The 21,029-nt window shown below is 46.8% G+C and overlaps 1 protein-coding gene across 1 annotated transcript in view; it reads left to right on the forward strand.

The window, feature by feature from the left end:
• LOC308069331 (myosin-3-like) overlaps positions 1-21,029 on the forward strand; it is a gene marked incomplete at its 3' end in the record, with an annotated part of 48,954 nt that overhangs the window by 6,340 nt on the left and 21,585 nt on the right. Inside the window, exons 2-29 of the mRNA XM_080401455.1 lie at positions 30-174; positions 4,650-4,698; positions 5,229-5,454; positions 6,653-6,796; positions 6,879-7,035; positions 7,813-7,840; positions 7,922-8,030; positions 8,454-8,546; positions 8,875-8,938; positions 9,020-9,118; positions 10,478-10,581; positions 10,662-10,800; positions 11,359-11,477; positions 11,670-11,819; positions 12,267-12,437; positions 13,071-13,380; positions 13,548-13,624; positions 14,608-14,695; positions 14,787-14,904; positions 15,711-15,834; positions 15,926-16,062; positions 16,139-16,394; positions 16,573-16,815; positions 17,193-17,369; positions 17,450-17,595; positions 17,683-17,773; positions 18,845-19,234; positions 19,343-19,469. Of these exons, the coding sequence (XP_080257581.1) occupies positions 30-174; positions 4,650-4,698; positions 5,229-5,454; positions 6,653-6,796; positions 6,879-7,035; positions 7,813-7,840; positions 7,922-8,030; positions 8,454-8,546; positions 8,875-8,938; positions 9,020-9,118; positions 10,478-10,581; positions 10,662-10,800; positions 11,359-11,477; positions 11,670-11,819; positions 12,267-12,437; positions 13,071-13,380; positions 13,548-13,624; positions 14,608-14,695; positions 14,787-14,904; positions 15,711-15,834; positions 15,926-16,062; positions 16,139-16,394; positions 16,573-16,815; positions 17,193-17,369; positions 17,450-17,595; positions 17,683-17,773; positions 18,845-19,234; positions 19,343-19,469 (4,081 nt within the window). The remainder of the gene's footprint in view (positions 1-29; positions 175-4,649; positions 4,699-5,228; positions 5,455-6,652; positions 6,797-6,878; positions 7,036-7,812; positions 7,841-7,921; positions 8,031-8,453; positions 8,547-8,874; positions 8,939-9,019; positions 9,119-10,477; positions 10,582-10,661; positions 10,801-11,358; positions 11,478-11,669; positions 11,820-12,266; positions 12,438-13,070; positions 13,381-13,547; positions 13,625-14,607; positions 14,696-14,786; positions 14,905-15,710; positions 15,835-15,925; positions 16,063-16,138; positions 16,395-16,572; positions 16,816-17,192; positions 17,370-17,449; positions 17,596-17,682; positions 17,774-18,844; positions 19,235-19,342; positions 19,470-21,029) is intronic.

Raw genomic sequence — 21,029 nt, forward strand, 5'->3', positions numbered from 1 at the left:
GGAGTGCGATAAGAAGTCTCTCTCTACAGGAATGGGACCAAACCCCAGATGTTATACTGGGAGTGAGGTGTCCACCAGCTGAGCCCTGGAGCCTCCAGGCTGCAGCCAGGTTTCCTTCTGCTGCCCCTGCTTCTGACACTGACTCTTCAATATCTTGTCTCCGCTTCTGGGAAGGTGAGAGACATCAGATAAAAATCCCCAGGCTAGAAAAAGATTTGATTTCGGGTCTCCTTTTTCCTGCATGCTGGTCCCGCTGGGAGTGGCTGGAACCAGCCTGGTCAGAGGGGCTGAGCTCTGCTCAAGCCCTCCAAAAGCAGTGACGGGCTCTGCGACCAGCACTGAAGGGTTGGGTGCTCAGCACCATCACTCAGCTCAGGCCAAGCAGATCTGCCTTTTTTTAGCAGTTTGTGAATTGTCCTTCTGAGGTGCTCAATGATTCCATGCACGGCGCAAGGAGCTTCGTGGCAGGCCCCTGGGGTCTGGATTTCACCCTGAAATCCACTGCTCACAGGCTGGTACGCAGATGTCCGCAGTCTGCTTTGAGTCCAGCCCAGCCTCTTTCCCTTGAAGGAGGCAAATAATTCCACTGTGATCCCTGCAGAATGGGAAGAACAGCCACCTTGCCAGAGTGAAATATCGAGTATTTATAAAGCAGTTGCTCTCTGGAAAAGTCCAGATACATGGAATAAAAGCAGTAATCTTTCTTCAGCTTGCTGAAATTTTGGAATTTCCTTGGTTGGGTTGAAGGGTCTGCAGTGTCCCACTCATTCAACTCCTATTATGATTTATAAAAAGAGATCTAGATTTATCATGGTGCTTTGTGATTTTCATTTGCGTAAAGCTCTGTCATCTGTATTCGTACAGCTTGTCAAACATTCAGAGGCTCCAAAGCAGTACATCTAAACATAGAAAGGCTTGTATACTTATTTCTTGAGCCAGAAATATCTAATGCATGTCCTTAAGATGGAAGAAAAAGACCCCCAAAAATCTGTATGTGCAGATTCACCTGCACTCCCTGAGTCTCAGCACTCCTGCTTTGTAGTGTTACAGGTACATTTTTGTATCTTAGCGCTTACTCCAGGCTACCCTCTGCTGAGATTTTTATAGCAACTATTATCTTGAGAAATGTTTTTGTATAATGATGAGGAACTGCTAGAAATAGAGTGTGACTGTTGTAATGAAAAGTGAGGCCTTTTCGAATAGCAGTCATGTGGTAGCAATGGCTGTTGTAGTTGGTTGTGTAGTTCATGGATCAGTTACTGAGAGATGTGACAGTCATTAATGTGTACTTTTTAAGCTACTAACCCTTGCTGGGTTGGGGAGAACATGAAATGATTCTGCAGCTTGTGGCTGTACTGGAAGGCTGTGATTAGCACATTTGAGACAACGGCTGCGTGCAAATGGTTTTAAACAGTGTTCAGTGCAGCGCTCAGCAGGTGCCTGTCACTAGCTGGCCGCAGGGGCTACCTGTGGGTCCTTGCTCGTTGCTGATTGTTTTCATAGAACCATGGAATCGTTCAGGTTGGAAAAGACCTTTAAGATCAAGTCCAACAGTTAACCCAGGGCTGACAAGTCCATCACTAAACCATGTCCCCAAGTGCTGCATCTACATGTTTTTTGAATGCTTCCAGGGATGGAGATTTTACCACCTCCCTGGGCAGCCTGTTCCCATGTGTGACCACCCTCAGTGAAGATGTTTTTCCTGCCATCCAATCTAAACCTCCCCTGATGCAGCTTGAGGCTGTTACTTCTTGTCCTGTCACTTGTTACGTGAGAGCAGAGACCGACCCCTGCCTGCCTACAGCCCCTGCCAGGCAGCTGTAGGGAGTGACCAGGTCCCCCCTGAGCCTCCTCCTCCCCAGGCTGAACCTCCCAGCAACCCCAGCTGCCCCCCACCAGACTGGTGCCCCAGCCCCTTCCCGGCTCAGGACACGCTCCAGCCCCTCTGCGTCCCTCTTGGAGTGAGGGGCCCAAGGTTGAACCCAGGGTTTGAGGGGCGGCCCCACCAGTGCTGAGCACATTTCCTGCACTCTGCTCCCAGCTGGGCACCTGGATCAGTGAGAGAAAATGGGGAGAGTGGCTCTTGCTGCCGGCGTGTGCTCTTTGCTCTGATCCTACAGCTGGATATAGGGAATAGGGTCCAGCCCCCTTGCTTTTGGACATGCCTGGGAGCGGGAAAAAGCTCTGTCTGAATCACACTGTCAATTCAGTATCAGGACAAAGCCCCAAACTGATAGTTTGTCTGCTGTGTCTCAGATTTTTGCAGACAGTAAACTCAGGCACTGTGCTGAGTTCAAAGGACCGATCACAGGGATGCTTGCTAAAAAAAGCTTTCCCTCATCCTCTAGGCTTAGGAGGATTCTAGGAATTCATGGTTCATGAGATATGTGGCTGTGGTGTCCATTTTTAGTGACCTTGAATGAAATTAAGGGCAACGTGGAACATGTTTGTCAAAACACTAATGACAGTGATGCTCCTGCAAGACCATGGGGTCAGTTTTCCTCTGGCAGACTGAAAGATGAGGTGACATCCTCCATACTGAGAAGCAGTGGTCCTGGTGGGCTCCAGTGGGCGTGGTGCTTTGGGTGGTGGCAGGAGTCATCTGGGGTAGGTTTCTGGCTTCGCAGAGGTCCTGTAGGCTTCATTCTGGTGAGGAAGGCTCGTGCTGCAGCGTGTCCATGCAGTGTGAAGGGTGAACTGTGACAGAAGATGACTAAAACAGGCAGGGTGACTTGGGGCAGAGGAGACCCTTCCACCCCTGCAGCAGAGTGACCTCTGTCCATGCAGGCATGAAGGCTCCCATTGCTCCTGCCAGCTGCTGTCCTCGCCTGCCCTGCCAGCTGAGCTCAATGTGCAGCCACTGCCTGTCTGCCCTGTACCAACCACGCAGAGCATTTGGGGCTGGAGGGCCTCCATTCAGAGCCCACGCTGGCCCGAAGAGGGGTCGTACCTCCTTTGCAAGAGTTTGTGAGTCAGCTTTGGAAGTTTTGCAAGAGTCAGCAAGGGGTTTATCTTGTTGAAAATGTGCAACCAAGAACAGAGGTGGTTGGGCCAAAGATAGCAACCCAGCTTCTGACTGACTGTGCTGCCTGCTGGTCGTGGTGTGCTGCCCTGAAATGGGAAAGCTCAGCCTGGGGTCCTGCTGGACCCCCAATCTCTCCTGCAGAGCTGAAGAATTTTGCTGCATTTTTATTTTTCTCCATGCTAATTCCCACTGGTTTCTTATGCTTTTCAGGGTGCACGCACATAGGCTAAAATGGATTTAATGGTGGTTTGGCAGTGTGGTCCTGGAAGCCTGCAGCACAGCCCTGCTCTGGGGAAGGGAGAAGGGTGTCTGAGCCTGTGCTGGCCGTGCCTTTCCACCAGTCCTTGGTCTGTGCTGCCCAGCCCAGAGCTGCGTAGGTGCAGTGTATCCTTGCAGAGCCTGCTTCTCCTCAGACACATCTCTGCCTTTCCCCAGGTGTGGCTGAGCCTACAGCCCCAGGGATTCACGTGAAAGTGGTGCTCTGGGTCACAAGTGCTCAGGATTGTGCAGAGCTGCGCTGACCTAGCTAGCATGCAAAAGTGGCAGGTGCCCAGTGTTTTGGTGGCTGCTATGTCCCCTTACCAATATCCTGCTTACCTGGGAATTGCTGTCAGCTGTGTCTAAGAACCTGGTAGCACGGTGTGACGTGGCTTCTGCAGCTCTTTTGGGCAGCAAGGGCAGTGAACGTCCTAGGCAGCCAAAACTGTATTCAAAGCTAAATTTCTGTAGCACTGAAATGTTCATCCCTGGCTAGATTTGGGTTTTGCTCTTTGATTAACCTCTATTTTGCCATGGTTTGTCACATCATACTTCAGTCATGGCCTGTCTTCCCATCCTCCCTGACCCATGCAGTGATGGGAAGCCACGAGAATTGCCATAACTGCTCCTACATAAATCCTCATCACCTTTTCCCCTTCCTTTCCTTTCCTCATCACCTTTCCCTTCCCCTTTTCCCTCCACCCCACGGGTGTTCCCTTGCCACTGTGCAACTCTGCCTATCCTGTGAGCAGGAGCAGTGGGGCAGGTCCCTTCTGGACTAGTATTTCTTTAACATATAGGTGAGAGCAGGTGTGAGTGAAGTGCTGGCCATGGTCATAGCTGGCAGGAGAGCAGGTTCCCAGTAGAGGAAATTCTCACAACAAAGAGTCTATAAACCACAGTTAGGTCCTGGGGTTACTAAAATTGGAAAAAAAGAGCAGCTCCTTTCTTTACGTACTGTATATGGCAGAAACTTAACTTGAATTGGTGAGCAGGCAGGACTGTTGATCCCTTCCTTCCAAATATAGGGAAGGGGCTGAGTTAAGGGAACTGGCTGAGCCTATAAAACCTATCAGGGAGAAAGCTCTTGTTGGTGGCTCCCAGTCTCCTGACAGTGCCTGTGCTTTGTGGAGGGCTCCTGCTGCAGCTGCTGTTGCCTGTGCTTGGAGCTTTGCAAGCTGTAGCACTGTGGTGGGAAATCTGCTGTAGATTCCAAGCTGGGCCATTCGTTGGGTAGGGAAGGACCGGTATCTGCAGTTTACTTCGCTGGTCCTCAGCTGGGGTGGTTGCTTGCAGTGAGAGGTGGAGGACCTTCAGAGAGGCTGTAGCTTAGCTGGAGTCTGACCTTCCACTTTTTCTCTTTCAGAGATCAGAGATGTGAGCCCGTTCCTTCCTTCTTTCTGTCAACTGACAAGGTGAGAATTTCAGCCATGAAAACCAGTGGCTTGCCCAGATTGGCATGAGCTGGCTTTCCCCTTGTGCTCGCTGCAGGCAGGTCTCGGTTGTTCCCCTGCACAAGCAGCTCTAACCGGCCATGGCACGTGTCCGCTCCTGCCCGCTGTGGCTGCCCACCAGAGCACCAGGACAGGCTCCATGTTAAAAGGGAAGGGGGGAATCATAAATGAAGAACTGGAAATAAAACAGGCTTTCTTACTAAAGATTATGTGAACCCTCAAGAGATCCCTCCCCTTTGCTGCACTTCCCCGGGGAGCCCTCCTTCTCCTTAAGACATGGATCCCCTTTCCCTGGGGCCACGAAGGGTGACAGCTCTCCTTCACAGCTTTTGTACACTTCAGCTTTGAAAGGCAAATACATCCCTGAAGACCTTGCAGCACACATCTGAGATGTGGGAAGGGTGCTGAGAGCAGCCAGCCTGGGGGGGCTGGTGGGTGTTCAGCTCCACTCTGCTCAACCTTAAGGACTGCAGAGGTGACCGCCGCTGCAGGGTCTGTCTTTCTGCTTCAGCCATGAGCAGAGATGCTGACATGGAGGTGTTTGGGGAGGCTGCACCATACCTGCGCAAGTCGGACAGGGAGAGGATAGAAGCTCAGAACCAGCCGTTTGATGCCAAGACCTACTGCTTTGTGGCTGACCCCGAGGTGGAGTACACCAAAGGGAAGATCAAGGCTGCACAGGATGGGAAGATAACTGTTGAGACAGAGGATGGCAGGGTAAGTGCATTCCTCCTGGCCCTCCTCCCCGCCCTGCTGAGGGCCCTAGGACTGCTGAAGAGATGTGCCCTGCCCTGCCCTCCCCTCCGACTGGGACCAGCCACAGTCTCCAGAGGGAAGTATTGCTCTGGGCACTGGGATGGTCATTCTTGGTTTAGGCTTTGAAGGTCAGGCAGTGCCCTGAAACAGTTTTGGTTGTAGTCTTCCCTGTCTTAGCATTCCTCAGCTGCTGCTTTTAACCTTTTCTCACCTAACACTGTCATATCCACTGATAAATTCCTTCTTTTAGTGGTAGTAGAGCAGGCAGCTACTTTGAAAGTGCCCTTGGCATGTGGAATTATTAACAGTGTCACTGGCTGCAAACAGTTTCCTAGAGATGCCTCCAAGGTGTTAATCTTGCAAAAATGCTGAAATGTCTTAGCAGCTCATGTCCTGGTAACATTTGCAAGAATAGCTGCAGCTCAAAGAACCACTTCAACCAACCTCTTGGCAAGTAGGTGGTACAAGGTTTTTAAGAAAGCAAATAAAGGATAAAGCTGTCATCCCTTGGTTCGCTCCCAGCCTCCAGCAATCGCAGGCATGTGACTGAGCAGAGGCTGCAGCAGGCGTGCAGCTGCCATCCATGTGTGCATCTGCTTTCCTGCACATCTGCTGCCGGCCCCTGACAGCACAGCCACAGGCTCTGGCTGTGTGACAGGATGGTCACCCACAATGTGAGCCCAGTTGACGGTGCTGTTTGGTAGAGCTGGAGCCTTTGTTCAATTAGGAATAGCAACAGGCATGATTGGAACAAATATGTTCTGAGGAAGGATTTGCTGTTGATGAATCTGACGCTGCTACTGTCCTGTCTCTTGGGCAGTGTGCAGCGTTAGTCTTGGAGGCTGAAAGGCAGGCTGGCAGCAGCTGTGCCCCTGGCTATTACAGCCGTGACCTGAAGTTCATAGGTCTGTGTGGATGTAGCAATTCCAGGACAGTAAACAAACATCCTGTAAATTTGCCAGTGTGGTAGAGTTCCTGGCCAGCAGTAGTGTCTGTCCTGTAATAGCCATATCTTGTTTTGCACAGTTAAACAGAAAGCAAAATACGAATTAGAGCAGCCTTCCAGATATTATTACCTCTCTGTGTTTGTTCTCTGTGTGTACACATGGAAGGAGCATCAAGAGTTGCTAAATCAAGGTGAACTCTTTCTGAATTATAGATGGTTGCTGTCAAACCCGATGATGTATATGCCATGAACCCACCTAAATTTGACAGAACTGAGGATGTGGCCATGTTGACCCACCTGCATGAACCTGCCATCCTCTACAACCTCAAGGACCGCTACAGCTCCTGGATGATCTATGTTAGTTCCCTCTCATGGCAAAGGAGAAAATCCAGGTGCCAGGAGATGGACTTCACTGACTCTTTTGGTTTTTTTCATGCAGACCTACTCGGGGCTCTTCTGCATCACTGTCAACCCCTACAAGTGGCTGCCGGTGTACAACCCGGAGGTGGTGTTGGCCTACCGAGGCAAGAAGCGCCAGGAGGCCCCTCCACACATCTTCTCCATCTCGGACAACGCCTATCAGTTCATGCTGACCGGTGAGCTTTTCTGTTTTGACCAGACTCATAGAAAACAACTGTGTCAGAAACACTGCTTCTGCCAAATACCTTCCCTTGTCTGCCATGGGCTTGGTTGCCTTTCCCATCTCCTGCACGGGTGTGCTACCCGAATTCTTTGTTTTGCATCACCTTGCAGATTATCTCCTTGGGTTCACAACTATTGTACTGTGGAATTAGATGTGTCTTTTTTTATCGCTGGTGATATAAAACCAGCTGCAGACATTTTTCCCTGGATCCCGAAATAGGTTTTCTATTTTTGAAGTGCTGCACTGTTATACTGTACATTATCTGTATTTCTGGTCTAAGTACCGAGCTAAGCACCATAGCAGGAAGCACTGCAAGGGGCAGGTGCAGTTGGATAGGACACGCTATCTGGGAAGTCCCCAGTCAGCACACCAGCATGTAGCTTCAAGCAACAGCAGGTGGTTTCAACAGAGCTGGAAGAAATATTTTCACCAAAATACATGGGCTTAGTTTGATTGTTTCCTGTCCTGTGTTAAATAGTAATAAAGGTAAAGAATGGTAAAGATAGAAGCAAAGAGGAGAGGGCAGGATGGAACATAGGCAGAAGAGAGAAGATGAAAAGTGGAGCACAGGTTGGGGAAGAGAGGAGGAGAAGATAACCATGCATCCTTTCAGTTTTGTTTGCAGAGATTGTGTTTTTTTCCCTTTGAGGGACACTGGGTCATGGGTTACATGAGAACTTGCACTTTTCCGTACAGCTTCTCTGACTGCAGTTATTTTTCCCTTTGACAGATGATGAAAATCAGTCTATCCTAATCACGTAAGTACATCTGTCGATTTGAACTTTGTCTTCTACAAAAAGTGGGTGGATAATTCTTTGCTCTGTGCTTACTTTTGACAGCGGAGAATCCGGTGCCGGGAAGACTGTGAACACGAAGCGTGTCATCCAGTACTTTGCAACAATTGCAGCGAGCGGGGACCTAGCCAAGAAGGAGGAGTCCTGGATGAAGGTTTGAGGAAGAAAGGCTTGGCAGAGGGGCAGTTTGGGACGTTATCGACTTATGGCTGCAAAAACATTTACTTCAAAATATGAAATATCATTTATTAGCTTCAGCCACTCTCAAGAGGCAGTAAGACCAGGGGCTGATATGTGGTTAGGACCACAACAAAGAAGCTCCAGTGTCTTCACACAGAGCACTCTGTCCCTGTGGCTGAGAGATGAGAGCTCTGACCATGGGAGAAATTTTGTATAAGAGAAAAATGAATTGTCTACCGTTTACACACCATGCTGGTTCTTGGTGCTGCGGTAACACTGTACAGCTGAAATGGAGGGCACGTGGCTGCACATGTAATCAGGCAAGCCACAATATAGTCACTCTTTCCTGCCGCATAGTCCATGGTGTTTTTCAATAATTATTCAAATATTCTTGCAGGGTACGCTGAAAGATCAAATCATCAGCGCTAACCCACTGCTGGAGGCCTTTGGGAATGCCAAGACTGTGAGAAATGACAACTCCTCACGCTTTGTGAGTCATCGTGTTTCTCTCTGCTCTCCTGCATTGTTAATGCTAGTTGCCTGCTTGTTCCTCGCAACTGGGAGCCACTGGTCTGCGGGATAAATGTTCTTGGTGCAAACTTCTGGTTTGTTTGTCAGACGCTGATGAGTTTACAGCTGTTTCATGCTCACAGCTGCGTGGGCTGCAACAAGTTGTTCCCTGTTATCTGTGTTTGAATATCTAAGATAGGTCAGGCAGGTTTGAGATGCTGTCACTGAGATTCAGGAAAGGAAGGAAAACAGCCTGGCCTGTTACCCTGAGAATGCTGCACTGACCACTACTTTTGTCTGCTTGCCAGGGCAAATTCATTCGTATTCATTTTGGTACCTCTGGAAAACTGTCCTCTGCTGACATTGAGACCTGTGAGTACATGATGGGGCCTTACTGCTTTACTATAAAGTAAAGAAGAGCTTGAAAAATTTATATGTGTATACATATTACAGACTTGCTGGAAAAGTCAAGAGTCACTTTCCAGCTGAAAGCTGAGAGAAGCTACCACATCTTCTACCAGATCCTCTCCAACAAGAAGCCTGAACTGCTTGGTAAGGACAGCCATCACCTGGTGATGCTTTACAGTAAAATCAGTATGGGAAATTTTTCCCCAAATGTGCCAGCTCAGTGACAGAGGGTACTGTGGCACCTGCTGGCCTAGGGCCACATGTCACAAGCACCCAGCTTCCCTTTTTGGCAGGTGCCTCAGACCGTGCATTGAAGCTTTGGCCACGTGCTTATTCATGTAATCCAGCATCAACAATGCCTGGGTTACCAAAGCTGTACACGGCACTTTTATCTCTGTATAACAGTGTCACGTTAGGGGTTACTCCACCTCCAATCTATCTTCCCTGGGTAAGTACTAACATAAACTGTGTGCAGGTGAGGTGTGGGGGTGGCTAGTTTACTCTGCCTTACACCTTGCTGTTCTTGCTTTTGTGGAAATTCCAACTAATATGGGCCAGATCCTGTGAGTAATCTTCAACAGAAAGGTAAGAAGTTCCCTGGGTGCAGGATGGCCAGATATTGTGATCTACAAACCATCTATCTAAACTCTTTATCACATAGGCAAAAGTTCTTCCCCATTTCCAGTACAGCCCCTCCAGCCTTTTCCCCCTTCCCACTGCCGTGGCATACCCTACCTGTGCCCCGCATCTCTCCCAGACCCTTCTGCCACACGCTCAACTACTGCACCCTCACTCCACCCTGCCCATCCCTCCCAGCTCTCCACAGAACATTTCCCAAGGTGGAGTTTCTCCCTGCATCCTCCCATTACGTGTCTTGCCGACGTTTACCACCTCCTTCTTCCCTTCTTCCCGACTGCCGTGCCCCAGAGGACTGCATGTCTGTACAAGGACACAGACAGATTTATCTTCAGTGTATGGGGGACTTCTCTCTGGCGTGCTGCACAGCACCGCTGCACACCTGCACACCTTCAGTTCTGCTCTTACTCTGCTCTAGGATTCAGGACTGAAAACAAGTTAGAATTTTGATCTCAATTAGATGGCGATAAACACACATGCTTGTATTACTTACGTGCATCAGCACACAACACCAGCAGGTGCAAGGGGCATTCAGGATGGATTAGTAGATGTCACATATGAGGACAAGCCTGTACGAGTCTTACCTAAAAATATCTTTCTTAAAAATAATTTATTTGGATGGCCCTTGTTCCTTGTTTGCCAGAGCTGAATGTTCAGTTCCCAGTTCACAGCATATTAAACTGGTAGGACTGAGAACTCACCTGGGACTTTCTGCTCATCCAGTGGAAGGCAGATGAATGGCTTTACTCCTGTCTCTTAATAGAAAAAATTGGGGATGCAAAAGGAAAAAGAGCCTGTGAAACCTTGCTGAGCCGTTGTTCCATTTTCGCTGCCAGTCTGGCTCTCACTCCTTTGTTTGCCTTTCAGAGATGCTCCTCATCACAGCCAACCCGTATGATTACCCATTCATCAGCCAAGGGGACATTTCTGTGGCCAGCATTGATGACCGGGAGGAGCTTGTTGCCACAGATGTGAGTACATTTAGCAAGGAGAGGCAGTATCACTTTTACCATCACCACTGTTCTAATCAGCTGATCTACCCGGTGTGCAGGCAGCCATTGACATTTTGGGCTTCAGCTCCGATGAGAGAATGGGGATTTACAAACTGACAGGGGCAATCCTGCACTACGGGAACATGAAATTCAAGCAGAAGCCACGTGAAGAGCAGGCAGAGCCGGATGGCACGGAAGGTAGTACCTTCATGGCTTGGAGAGATGTATTTCCAACTGTCTTCATACCATTTTTCACTAGAAATGCACGGAGTCTTCCAGGAAAGAACCAGTTGTTCCTCGATGAATGTAAGAAAAAAAAAAGGTTCAGCCTTCAGCTTACCACACCCTGTAGAGTTGCTTTCTGCATCCACTTTATTCCTGCTGAAGGACCCTGCGTGTGGGACACCTTGCTGTGGCGCGCACCAGTTTCTGATAGCAGATCCGGATGGGTTCTGCTTGGGTGATGTTGTGGAGAAGTGGCTTGAAGGGAAAACCACTCTGTTGCCCCATCACCGATGCATGCACTGGTTTTACCGTGCCTGTTGGTGCTGTTGTAGCCACTCAATCACGAGGGTGAGCCCAACAAGCCTTTTTGGAAAAGTAAATAAGAATGCCAATGAAGCTTTGTGGGTAGGGTAAAGCCAACCAGTCTGCCAAGTTTCAGAGTGAGCTCTGGCTGGTTCCAAGGAATTCGGCCTGTCCCAGCTAAGAAGAAAGTTTTTCAGCTTTTTTTTTTTTCGTTTGTTTGTTTTACAGAGGCTGACAAAGCAGCGTACCTGATGGGCCTGAACTCAGCAGACTTGCTGAAAGCTTTGTGCTATCCCCGGGTGAAAGTGGGAAATGAATATGTCATGAAGGGTCAAACAGTGGATCAGGTGAGTGTCAGGGAGCAGCAGGGACCATCCTCTCCCTGAGGGGCTGGAGTGGGTGCAGGTCACAGCTGGGTATCATCAGGACCATTAAGGCCTATTAGTGCACTCTGTGGGCTGATGGCACGTGTGCATGGCTTTATTCTGGTGATGCACTAGTGGTGCTCTGACACAGCTGTGTGAACCATCTCCTTGCAGGTGCAGCAGGCTGTGAATGTAATTTCCAGGTCAGTCTATGAAAAACTCTTCCTGTGGATGGTGATGCGCATCAACCAACAACTGGATACAAAGCTGCCAAGACAGCACTTTATTGGCATCTTAGACATTGCTGGCTTTGAGATTTTTGAGGTTTGGTTTTATATAGCACTCTCAGACTTCTGGCTATCTTTAAACACTTATTTATCCTTTTCTTTGACTTTTCTGACTTCTCCTTATCCTCATCCCAATGCAGCCCTGGAGAACAAGGCTGAAGCTGCTTCTGCCATTGTAGATCCACCAGCCACTTTGCAAGAGAAAAGAAACAGCTGAAGCATAGTTGTGAAGCTGCTGACTCCCTCCCCACAAAATCTCTATTTAGTGACCTTAGTGTCACCCCAAAAAATTGCCAATGTAGGCTACATCAACCATGTGCTGCACAGCACAGCTTTTCTGTAAGCCTGGACCACCCATGATATATTCTTTATGCTATTACCAAAACCTTTCAGGGGTAGTCTTGCAGACCTTGCCCTGACATCACTATGAAATGAATTGAATAGAGTCAGTTTAACAATATTAACACATTCGCTCAAATATTAGTTCAACAGCCTGGAGCAGCTGTGCATCAACTTCACCAATGAGAAGCTGCAACAGTTCTTCAACCGCCACATGTTTGTGCTGGAGCAGGAGGAGTACAAGAAGGAAGGAATTGAGTGGGAGTTCATTGACTTTGGGATGGACCTGGCTGCTTGCATTGAGCTCATTGAGAAGGTGAGTTTCTTAGGCAGCTTGTGCAATCACACAAATCATATCTGGAAGGAGTTCTTGAGAGTGTTTGCACTGAGTGTCTTCAATACAACCTGTGTGAAGCTTCCGGGTCTCCTTACCTCTTCCTTTCCTTGAAACGTGACCCTGGTGACTGACTAGAGGTGTATTCTGCCTTTTGAGAAGAAATGGCTTTTATTTCTCTGTTCTGTCTTTTTTTCTTCCACAAAATTATATTGTCCGTTGTCATGTCATTTCATATCCCAGTTGTTTTCTGTCTTTGTGTCCTTCTCAAGTTTTCCTCTCAGTTAAACTGAAATATAAGAAAGCCTCATGTCTTCTTGCTTTTAGCTCGTTCTGGATAAGGAGAAGACACTACTGTATTCCAAGAAAATGCTGCGCAGTTTTTGCTTGGCTCACTTTGTTTTCTGGCTGATGGCTTGGTAGCTCAAATCTCTGTGAAAATCTGGTGCTTTTGAATATCTTGCCAGCTTTTTTTCAGAAAAAATCTTGCTTACCTGCTCCTCCCAAGCTAATTCTCTGTAAAATACCTCCAATACTTTACTTTTAGCATTTCTTTCACTCCATATTATTATAACTTGAATTCATCTTATTTGAAAACACCTTTTTTCTATTCAGCCCATGGGCATTTTCTCCATCCTGGAAGAGGAGTGCATGTTCCCCAAGGCAACTGACACCTCTTTCAAGAACAAGCTCTATGACCAGCACCTGGGCAAGTCCAACAACTTCCAGAAGCCCAAGCCTGCCAAAGGCAAGGCTGAGGCCCACTTCTCCCTGGTGCACTATGCTGGCACGGTGGACTACAACATCTCTGGCTGGCTGGAGAAGAACAAGGACTCCCTGAATGAAAGTGTTGTGGGGCTGTATCAGAAATCATCAATGAAAATTTTATGCAGTCTTTATGCCACCTTTGCTTCCATAGATGAAGGTAAGGTCAGAGGACTATGTCTCCTGTCTGGTGTTTCCAGCTGTAGCTATCACCTGACTTGAATCGGTGTTGTCAGTATTTGTGCTCTATGTATTAGATGCACAATTATAATGCTGTCAAAGGGATCTACAACAATACCTCAGTTGGACTGTCATCTCATTTTCCAGTTGAAAATGGTGGTATTAAGAAGAAAGGAACCAAGAAAAAGGGCTCTTCCTTCCAAACTGTCTCTGTACTCTTTCGGGTAGGTGCGTTCTCTGGCACAGCACGGGCCAGCTGCAGGGACCGCCGAGAAGGCAGTCCTGTCAGACCTGTCTGCACTGGCTCACCATTCCCACTTTCCCTGTTGCCATATGATACTGTGGAAAGTTACCTTTGGGATCTGGTAAAGCTTAATTTGAATTCTGCTTTGCTGATGAGGTCCAATGGGATGATGGTCATGTGCTTTGACCAGGTTACAGAGTTCCAAGACAGCCCAAAGATTGTCTTGGCTTTGACCTTTGGTGCTAACAGCATCCTTCCCTTCTTTGGCTGTAACTGGCTGCCTCCAGGGTGGGTCTCTGTGTGGCCCCCGGTGCCTTGCAGTCACTGTGGGCAACACGAATTACATGTTGCAGCCCCCCAATGCTAGTGTGACACATCTGTATCCTGGGGCCAGGAGCAGGCTCAGCCCTGCCTGACAGAACGAGGAACGCAGCCTTCACCTGGCTGTGACGTGGGTAATGTCAGCCTTGCATGAAGTGATTGAAGAACTGCAATGCTAACAAAAGCTGTCCTGCAGAGCAGATGACCTCTGATGTCGTAGACAAACATTGATTTTGTGGCTCAAGTCTCTTTTAATTATACATAACGAATATACTTAAGTAATAAAACCAAAAAAATCAACCCATTCTTTCATTCGATCAAAAGTTTGTTTGATCAAGGAAGACCACTGTTGGTATCCTGGAATATTGTTGCTTTCTTTCCATCTGTGTCCTGATTAATATGTCTTTATGATTCTAGCTGGTAAGGACACATTTTCATTTTAAGACAGGAGGAAAGCTTATCAATTGTATCTACTGTTAGTAGCTATTTACTTTGATGCCTACACAGGGTTGTAGAATATTCACTAGAAGAGTAAGGAAAAGATTCTGAATTTGTATTTTTCATTAGAGTCAAACCATATGGAGGATATTAGCATTATGTCTTGAATTAATACAGACTTTGCAAATGATCTCTTTTTTACAGGAAAATCTAAATAAGCTGATGTCCAACTTGCGAGCAACTCATCCTCATTTTGTGCGTTGTATCATTCCTAACGAAACAAAGACCCCAGGTAATTCATAAAACATAGATTAGAAATTGGCAGAAAGACCAATTGACCAGTGCTAGAAAAATCAATATATCCCCATGTTGCTCTGTCATAGGGCTGATGAATCACAAGCTTGTTCTGCACCAGCTGAGATGTAATGGTGTTCTGGAAGGCATTCGAATCTGCAGAAAAGGATTTCCCAGCAAGATATTATATGGGGATTTTAACCAGAGGTCTGTGATAACGTTCTTGTGTTTGAGCCCAATTCATTTGAGAGGAGAGTCTTGCTAAACAAGTCAATGATACAGTTCTTAGGAAAGTACTATTTTAATATTTAACAACCATGGAAAGTATGAAGACATATCTAATAGCAGGGTCGGGGGGGGCAGTGTCCACCCAAATGCCAGTGTAAATGCAGGTGTAAAGATTTCTGAAAATGCAGGAACTTGTTGTCTAAAAGATAGGCTTAAAGCAAGAGAGCAAGGGACCTGAAAAAGGTTGTTGTCAAGGTAGAAGTGAAGTATACCTTTCCTGCAGTGAGGGTGAACAGCTTACCTGGGACACTCTCAAGGTTTGAAGGCTTCGAATGAGATTGAAATGTCTTAAAAAAAAAATATTACTATATTAATCACAAGAAGGGGGCTGGATGAACATGGCGTTGGGAGGATGGTGTGCCTGTGTTATAGAAGAGGTCAGAGAGATAATTTTAGCAGGCCCCCTATTCTTAAAACTCATTAATTTTTTGAGTTCACAGCTAACCTAGTGAACTGGCCCCTTGATTAGTGTAAATGACTGTGGCACAGATGAGCAGAGTCTCTCAGATCCAGAGAACAGACCGTCCGTGCCTTCACTCTCTGAGGGATGTAAGACATGCTGGGAGCCTACGGAACTGACCAGCTTCTTACTGCTTTGCTGTTTAAGGCTGGAGGTGTGAGTCAGACTCAGCCTTCCCCTGTACCTTCAGAGTGACAGCTGTTCTTGTAGCATCCTGTGCACTAAAATGATGCCGATGGTTAAGCTTTTTCCTTTATTTTGTCAGATACCGCCTTCTGAATGCTGGTGTCATTCCAGAAGGACAGTTTGTTGATAGCAAGAAGGCATGTGAAAAGTTGCTGTCTTCCATTGAAATAGATCATACTCAGTACAAATTTGGACACACTAAGGTAAACATTTAGTTTTTCCACACAATGAGAAATCATCCATTGCATTGAAATACAAGCCCAGCAATGACTGATCTCTGTTCTTTGGTTGCAGGTGTTCTTCAAAGTAGGCTTGCTAGCTGTCCTGGAAGAGATGAGAGATGATTGTTTAGGACAACTGATCACACAGACACAGGCTTTATGCAGGGGATACCTCAGGAGACTTGAATTTAAAATAATGCTAAAGCGAAGGTGTGTGTCTTCTGTGAGGTCTGATGTCTCAAAGCTGTGCTTTTTTCACAGTACTGATGGATCACTTCGATTTCAGGGATTCCATCTTCTGCATTCAGTACAACATCCGTGCGTTCATGAATGTCAAGCACTGGCCCTGGATGAAGTTGTTCTTCAAGATAAAACCCCTCTTAAAAAACGTGGAAACTGAGAAAGAGATGGCCATGATGAAGGAAGAGTTTGAGAGAACAAAAGAAGAACTGGCTAAATCAGAAACCCAGAGGAAAGAACTGGAAGAAAAACTGGTGACTCTGGTGCAAAAGAAAAAGCACCTGCAGCTGCAAATACAGACTGTACGTAATTTAAAATATTCTGGCTCCTGAGATTACATCAGTTTTGTATGAGTGTTCAGGAAAGGTCTGAATGGAAATTCTGTTATTTCATGTTCCTGTTGCATAATGGGCAGGTGATTTTTGCACGTGTCAATGCCAATGTGTGATAACAAAACATGTTTCTGTTTTCTTTAAAAAGGAAAATGAAAATTTGGCTGATGCTGAAGAGAGATGTGACCAGCTGATCAAATCAAAATTCCAGCTGGAAGCAAGATTAAAGGAGTTAGTGGAAAAACTGGAGGATAAAGAGGAGATAAATGCTGATCTGGCAGCCAGAAAGAGGAAACTGGAGGACGAATGTTCTGAGCTGAAGAAAGATATTGATGACCTTGAGTTAACATTGGCCAAGGCTGAAAAGGAAAAGCATGCCACAGAAAACAAGGTATTTTTTATTTCTGCTTTTTGCATGTTTAATAATAGTTGCGCTATCTATACATAAGATGTAAAGGTGCAGTCAACTTGAACAATAACATGATGCTGTATAAGGAAACCTATAGGTTTGATGTTAAATTTGCTCACCTCTATTGTGCAGGACAACCAACCCATAAGCATACAAAAATGCTTTAAGATGAAAGTTCAGGGTTGCTTTGTGACTTCAGAAGGGTTGATAGATAACAGAGATTATATAGCTTAACCATATAATGCAACTAATGAAGTCTCTTTGGTAGCCTGGCAAAGAGTTTATTTCCTTTGTGTGATCGCTAGCCTATATCAAAGACAAAATTGTTAATGATCTTCAAGTATTTTGCCTTACAATAGGTTAAAAATCTAAATGAAGAAATGACAGGTTTGGGTGAGACTATTGAGAAGTTAGACAAGGAGAAGGCGGCCCTGCAAGAAGCCCACCAGCAGGCACTGGATGACCTGCAAATTGAGGAGGACAAAGTTAATTCCCTCACCAAAGCCAGAATCAAGCTGGAGCAACAAGTGAACCATGTGAGCATGTTCAACACAAGAAGAAGGGGCAGATTGTTCAGTTGTTCCATCAGTCATCTTTATATATGTTTATGTTACAGGTTGAAGGATCTTTAGAACAGGAAAGAAAAGTTTGTATGGATCTTGAACGAGCAAAGAGAAAGCTTGAGGGAGACTTGAAACTTTCCCAGGAAACCATAATGGATCTGGAGAATTCTAAACAACATTTAGATGAAAAATTAAGGAAGTATGAGAAAAAAAATCTGTGTCAAATTTACTATTTGATTTTAACTGGACTTACTTTCTTTTTATTAAAATAACATTTCCTTCACAGGAAAGACTTTCAGTTTAACCAGATGCAAAACAAGATTGAGGAACAGCAGAATTCAGGTACTCAATTGCAGAAGAAGATCAGAGAATTGCAGGCAAGAGAATTTATATAAGTACTTCATCATTACTGTTTGCTTCTTTAAACTGTAGTAGCATGAATAATGCTTGTCCAGAGTTGGTAACTAGTAAAATCTCTGACCTAGTCACAGTAATTAACTTGATAGGTTGTAATAATTTTCTCCACGCAACTGCAGTGGGTTGACCCTGGCTGACCACCAGCTACCCACCGAGCTGCTCTATCGCTCCCCCACTCAGCTGGATGGGGGGAGAAAAATATGACAAAAGGCTCATGGGTCGAAGTAAGGATGGGGAGATCACTCACCAATTACTGTCACAGGCAAAACAGACTCAACTCAGGAAAATGAATTTAATTTATGACCAACCAGAGCAGAGGAGGGTAATGAGGAATAAAAGGCTGCCCATGGATCACGGCCTCCTTCGGGCACCCCCTGCCCGGCGAGGGGTCCCACACGGGCTGTGGGGAGAGACCTGCTCCCCCGTGGGTTCCATGGGTGGGAGCACAGCCTGCCCGGCCAGGGCCTTCCCGCGGGATGCCCGGGAACCTCTGCTCCACACCTGGAGCCCCTCCTGCCTCCTCCTGCCCTGCCCGGGGGGGCTGCAGGGCCGCTGCTCTCACTGTTCTCACTCCTCTCTTCTGACTGCTGCTGGTGTTGTGCAGGGTTTTTCCCCTTCTTCAACCCGCTCTCCCCAAGGTTCTGCCATCGGTGCTGGGCTGGGCTGTGGCCAGCGGTGGGTCCGGCTGGGAGCTGGCTGGCCTGGGCTCCATCGGCCACGGGGGGCTTCTCACAGCTTCTCACAGGCAGCACTCCTGTAGCCCCCCGCCACCAAAGCCTTGCCACGCAAACCCGATACAACAACAGAAAGCTGTGATCTGAAGGTAGCGTGCATTGATCCGTATAGGTCTTTTCCCATTGGTAAGCCTTTGCCTACATTGGCAAAACAGTAAAATTCAAAGGGTCTTTGTTTTGTTTATAATCTCCAAAACAATGGGCTTTGTGTTCTACTATGACAGTAATGCATTAGCCTAAGCATTGAATTATCTGGTCCCTTATTAATTCCTGATGTGATGTCTCCTCATTACATAGGCCCGTGTTGCAGAGCTGGAAGAGGAGATTATGAGTGAGAAAGCAACGCGGGCAAAAGCAGAGAAGCATTGTGATGAGCTGGCTAATGAGCTCGAGGAAATCAGTGAAAGACTTGAAGAGGCTGGAGGAGCCACCACGGCTCAAACTGAACTTAACAAGAAGCGTGAGGCAGAATTTCAGAAGATGCGTCGCGACCTGGAGGAGGCCACGCTGCAGCACGAAGCCACGGCTGCGGCCCTGCGCAAGAAGCACGCGGACAGCACCGCTGAGCTTGGGGAGCAGATCAACAACCTGCAGCGAGTGAAGCAGAAGCTGGAGAAGGAGAAGAGTGAGCTCAAGATGGAGATTGACGACTTGGCCAGTAGTACAGAGACCATTACTAAGTCCAAGGTGTTTCTTTATAAGCCAAATACATGAACTGGCAATATTTCTGTCTGGTGGGGCCGTAACGCAATACACACACACGTACGCAGTTTCTACTTTCTTCTTCTCTTTAAGGCTAATCTGGAAAAAATGCACCGCACCCTGGAAGACCAGATGAGAGAGATAAAAGCCAAATTTGAGGAAAACCAGAGAAATACAAATGAGATGGTGATACAGAAAGCCCAGCTCCAGACAGAGTCCGGTAAGGAAGGCACAAAGCTCTGCTGAGGGGAAATTTTTCCCTTCTCAGGTGGTACCGCATGTGAGACCTAGCTGTAACCAAGGTGCGTATTCTCCTTCCAGACTCATTGGTACAGGCAGAGACAACGTTAGAAATAAATCAAAGGAAATGAGTTGATGAGTGACACTTTAAAGTTCATAAGCCAATTGTAAGCATTGTTTGCTTAGGTAAATAATTCCCCAAATGATGTGATATAGCTCGCTGATTCTGTGCAGGGGGACTGGGAATTTGGGACAGTCCCAAATGATTTGATCAACTTGTTAGAACTGCACTTTCTCATCCAAGAGTGTATGTATTCACTGCGTGTACAGTATCTCTGTGTGTGTTACTCTCATGAAGCTTGTTCGTGCTCCCACACAGACTTCTTGGAACAGTGTGAATGATGAGTGTGAATGCTGCTCGGTCTGACCAACTGCAAGGTCAGACATCTCAAATTCAAATGTCACTGAATTGACTTTAACCTTCTGAATTTTAGAGATTTTATGCAATAGCAGATCAGGGAGTGCTGACACATGCTGTTCTAGCAGCTAAGCCATAGGGCTACACCTGCCATGAAAACCCTTTTAATGTGAATTTATATGAACTTATATGAATGAGCTCTATAGGCACATCTGTATGTGGATGGTGATACAGTTACAAGGGAACAGCAGACCAAAGAGGGCCCAGCATATGAAAGTCTCCCAAAATCTGCTAACCTTTAGAGGCTAACAGTCCTGATGAATCCACAAGAACTGCCAACCTCAGAACACCAAGACCTGCCAGATCAGCCCAAGGCCACTGGCAAACACCAGCATTGACAATGGGCTGTGTAACTGGGTCCGCATCCGAGAGGGCGGTGACTGCCCTACACAAAGACTGCAGGATTATACGTGCCACCTGATGAAACCAGGAGCCCCTGAGGGGTTTTCTGACCGAGCGCTGGCCCGTCAGTACAATCCTCTGCTTCTGAGCAGGGAACCGGGGTTGGCCATCCAGGTGTTGCTCCTGCTAGGGCTAGATGGGTGAGTGTGTGTGTGAGTGAGCTGAGAAGAAATAAGCGAATGTGCTGTGTTCAAGGTTTCCTGGCATTAATAACAGCTTGAGGCTAATAACTGTAGCAACTTTATTAATGAAAGGTGTTCAAATAAATACTGGTTGTGATCTGTGACTCCCCCATTTCCATCCCTTATCAGGGAAAAGGGAATTTACAATAACTTTTGATGGAAAATGTCGTGTGGGAACACACAGACCCTAATCAAATTCTTTCTTCTTTTCTTCGGAGTGATCTTTTTGAAGTGATCATGCTTGCAAGATGATTCTGTAAGTCTGACCAGTTCGTTTTAATGTCACTGTGCATAGTGCTTAAGGGAATTCTTAGGATGAAACTGAAAACTTGAGAAAAAAATCTGAAGTAGCTCAGGAAAAATCTGAAGTAGCTCAGGAAGAATCTGAAGGTGATGATATTGGAGGGCTACAAGAATACCCAAGAATTCTAGAGATGACAGTATGGGCTATAGACACCTCTCCAAGAAAGGAGAGATG

This window comes from Falco punctatus (genome assembly GCF_963210335.1).
Source record: "Falco punctatus genome assembly, chromosome: 1".
NCBI classification, from domain to species: domain Eukaryota; kingdom Metazoa; phylum Chordata; class Aves; order Falconiformes; family Falconidae; genus Falco; species Falco punctatus.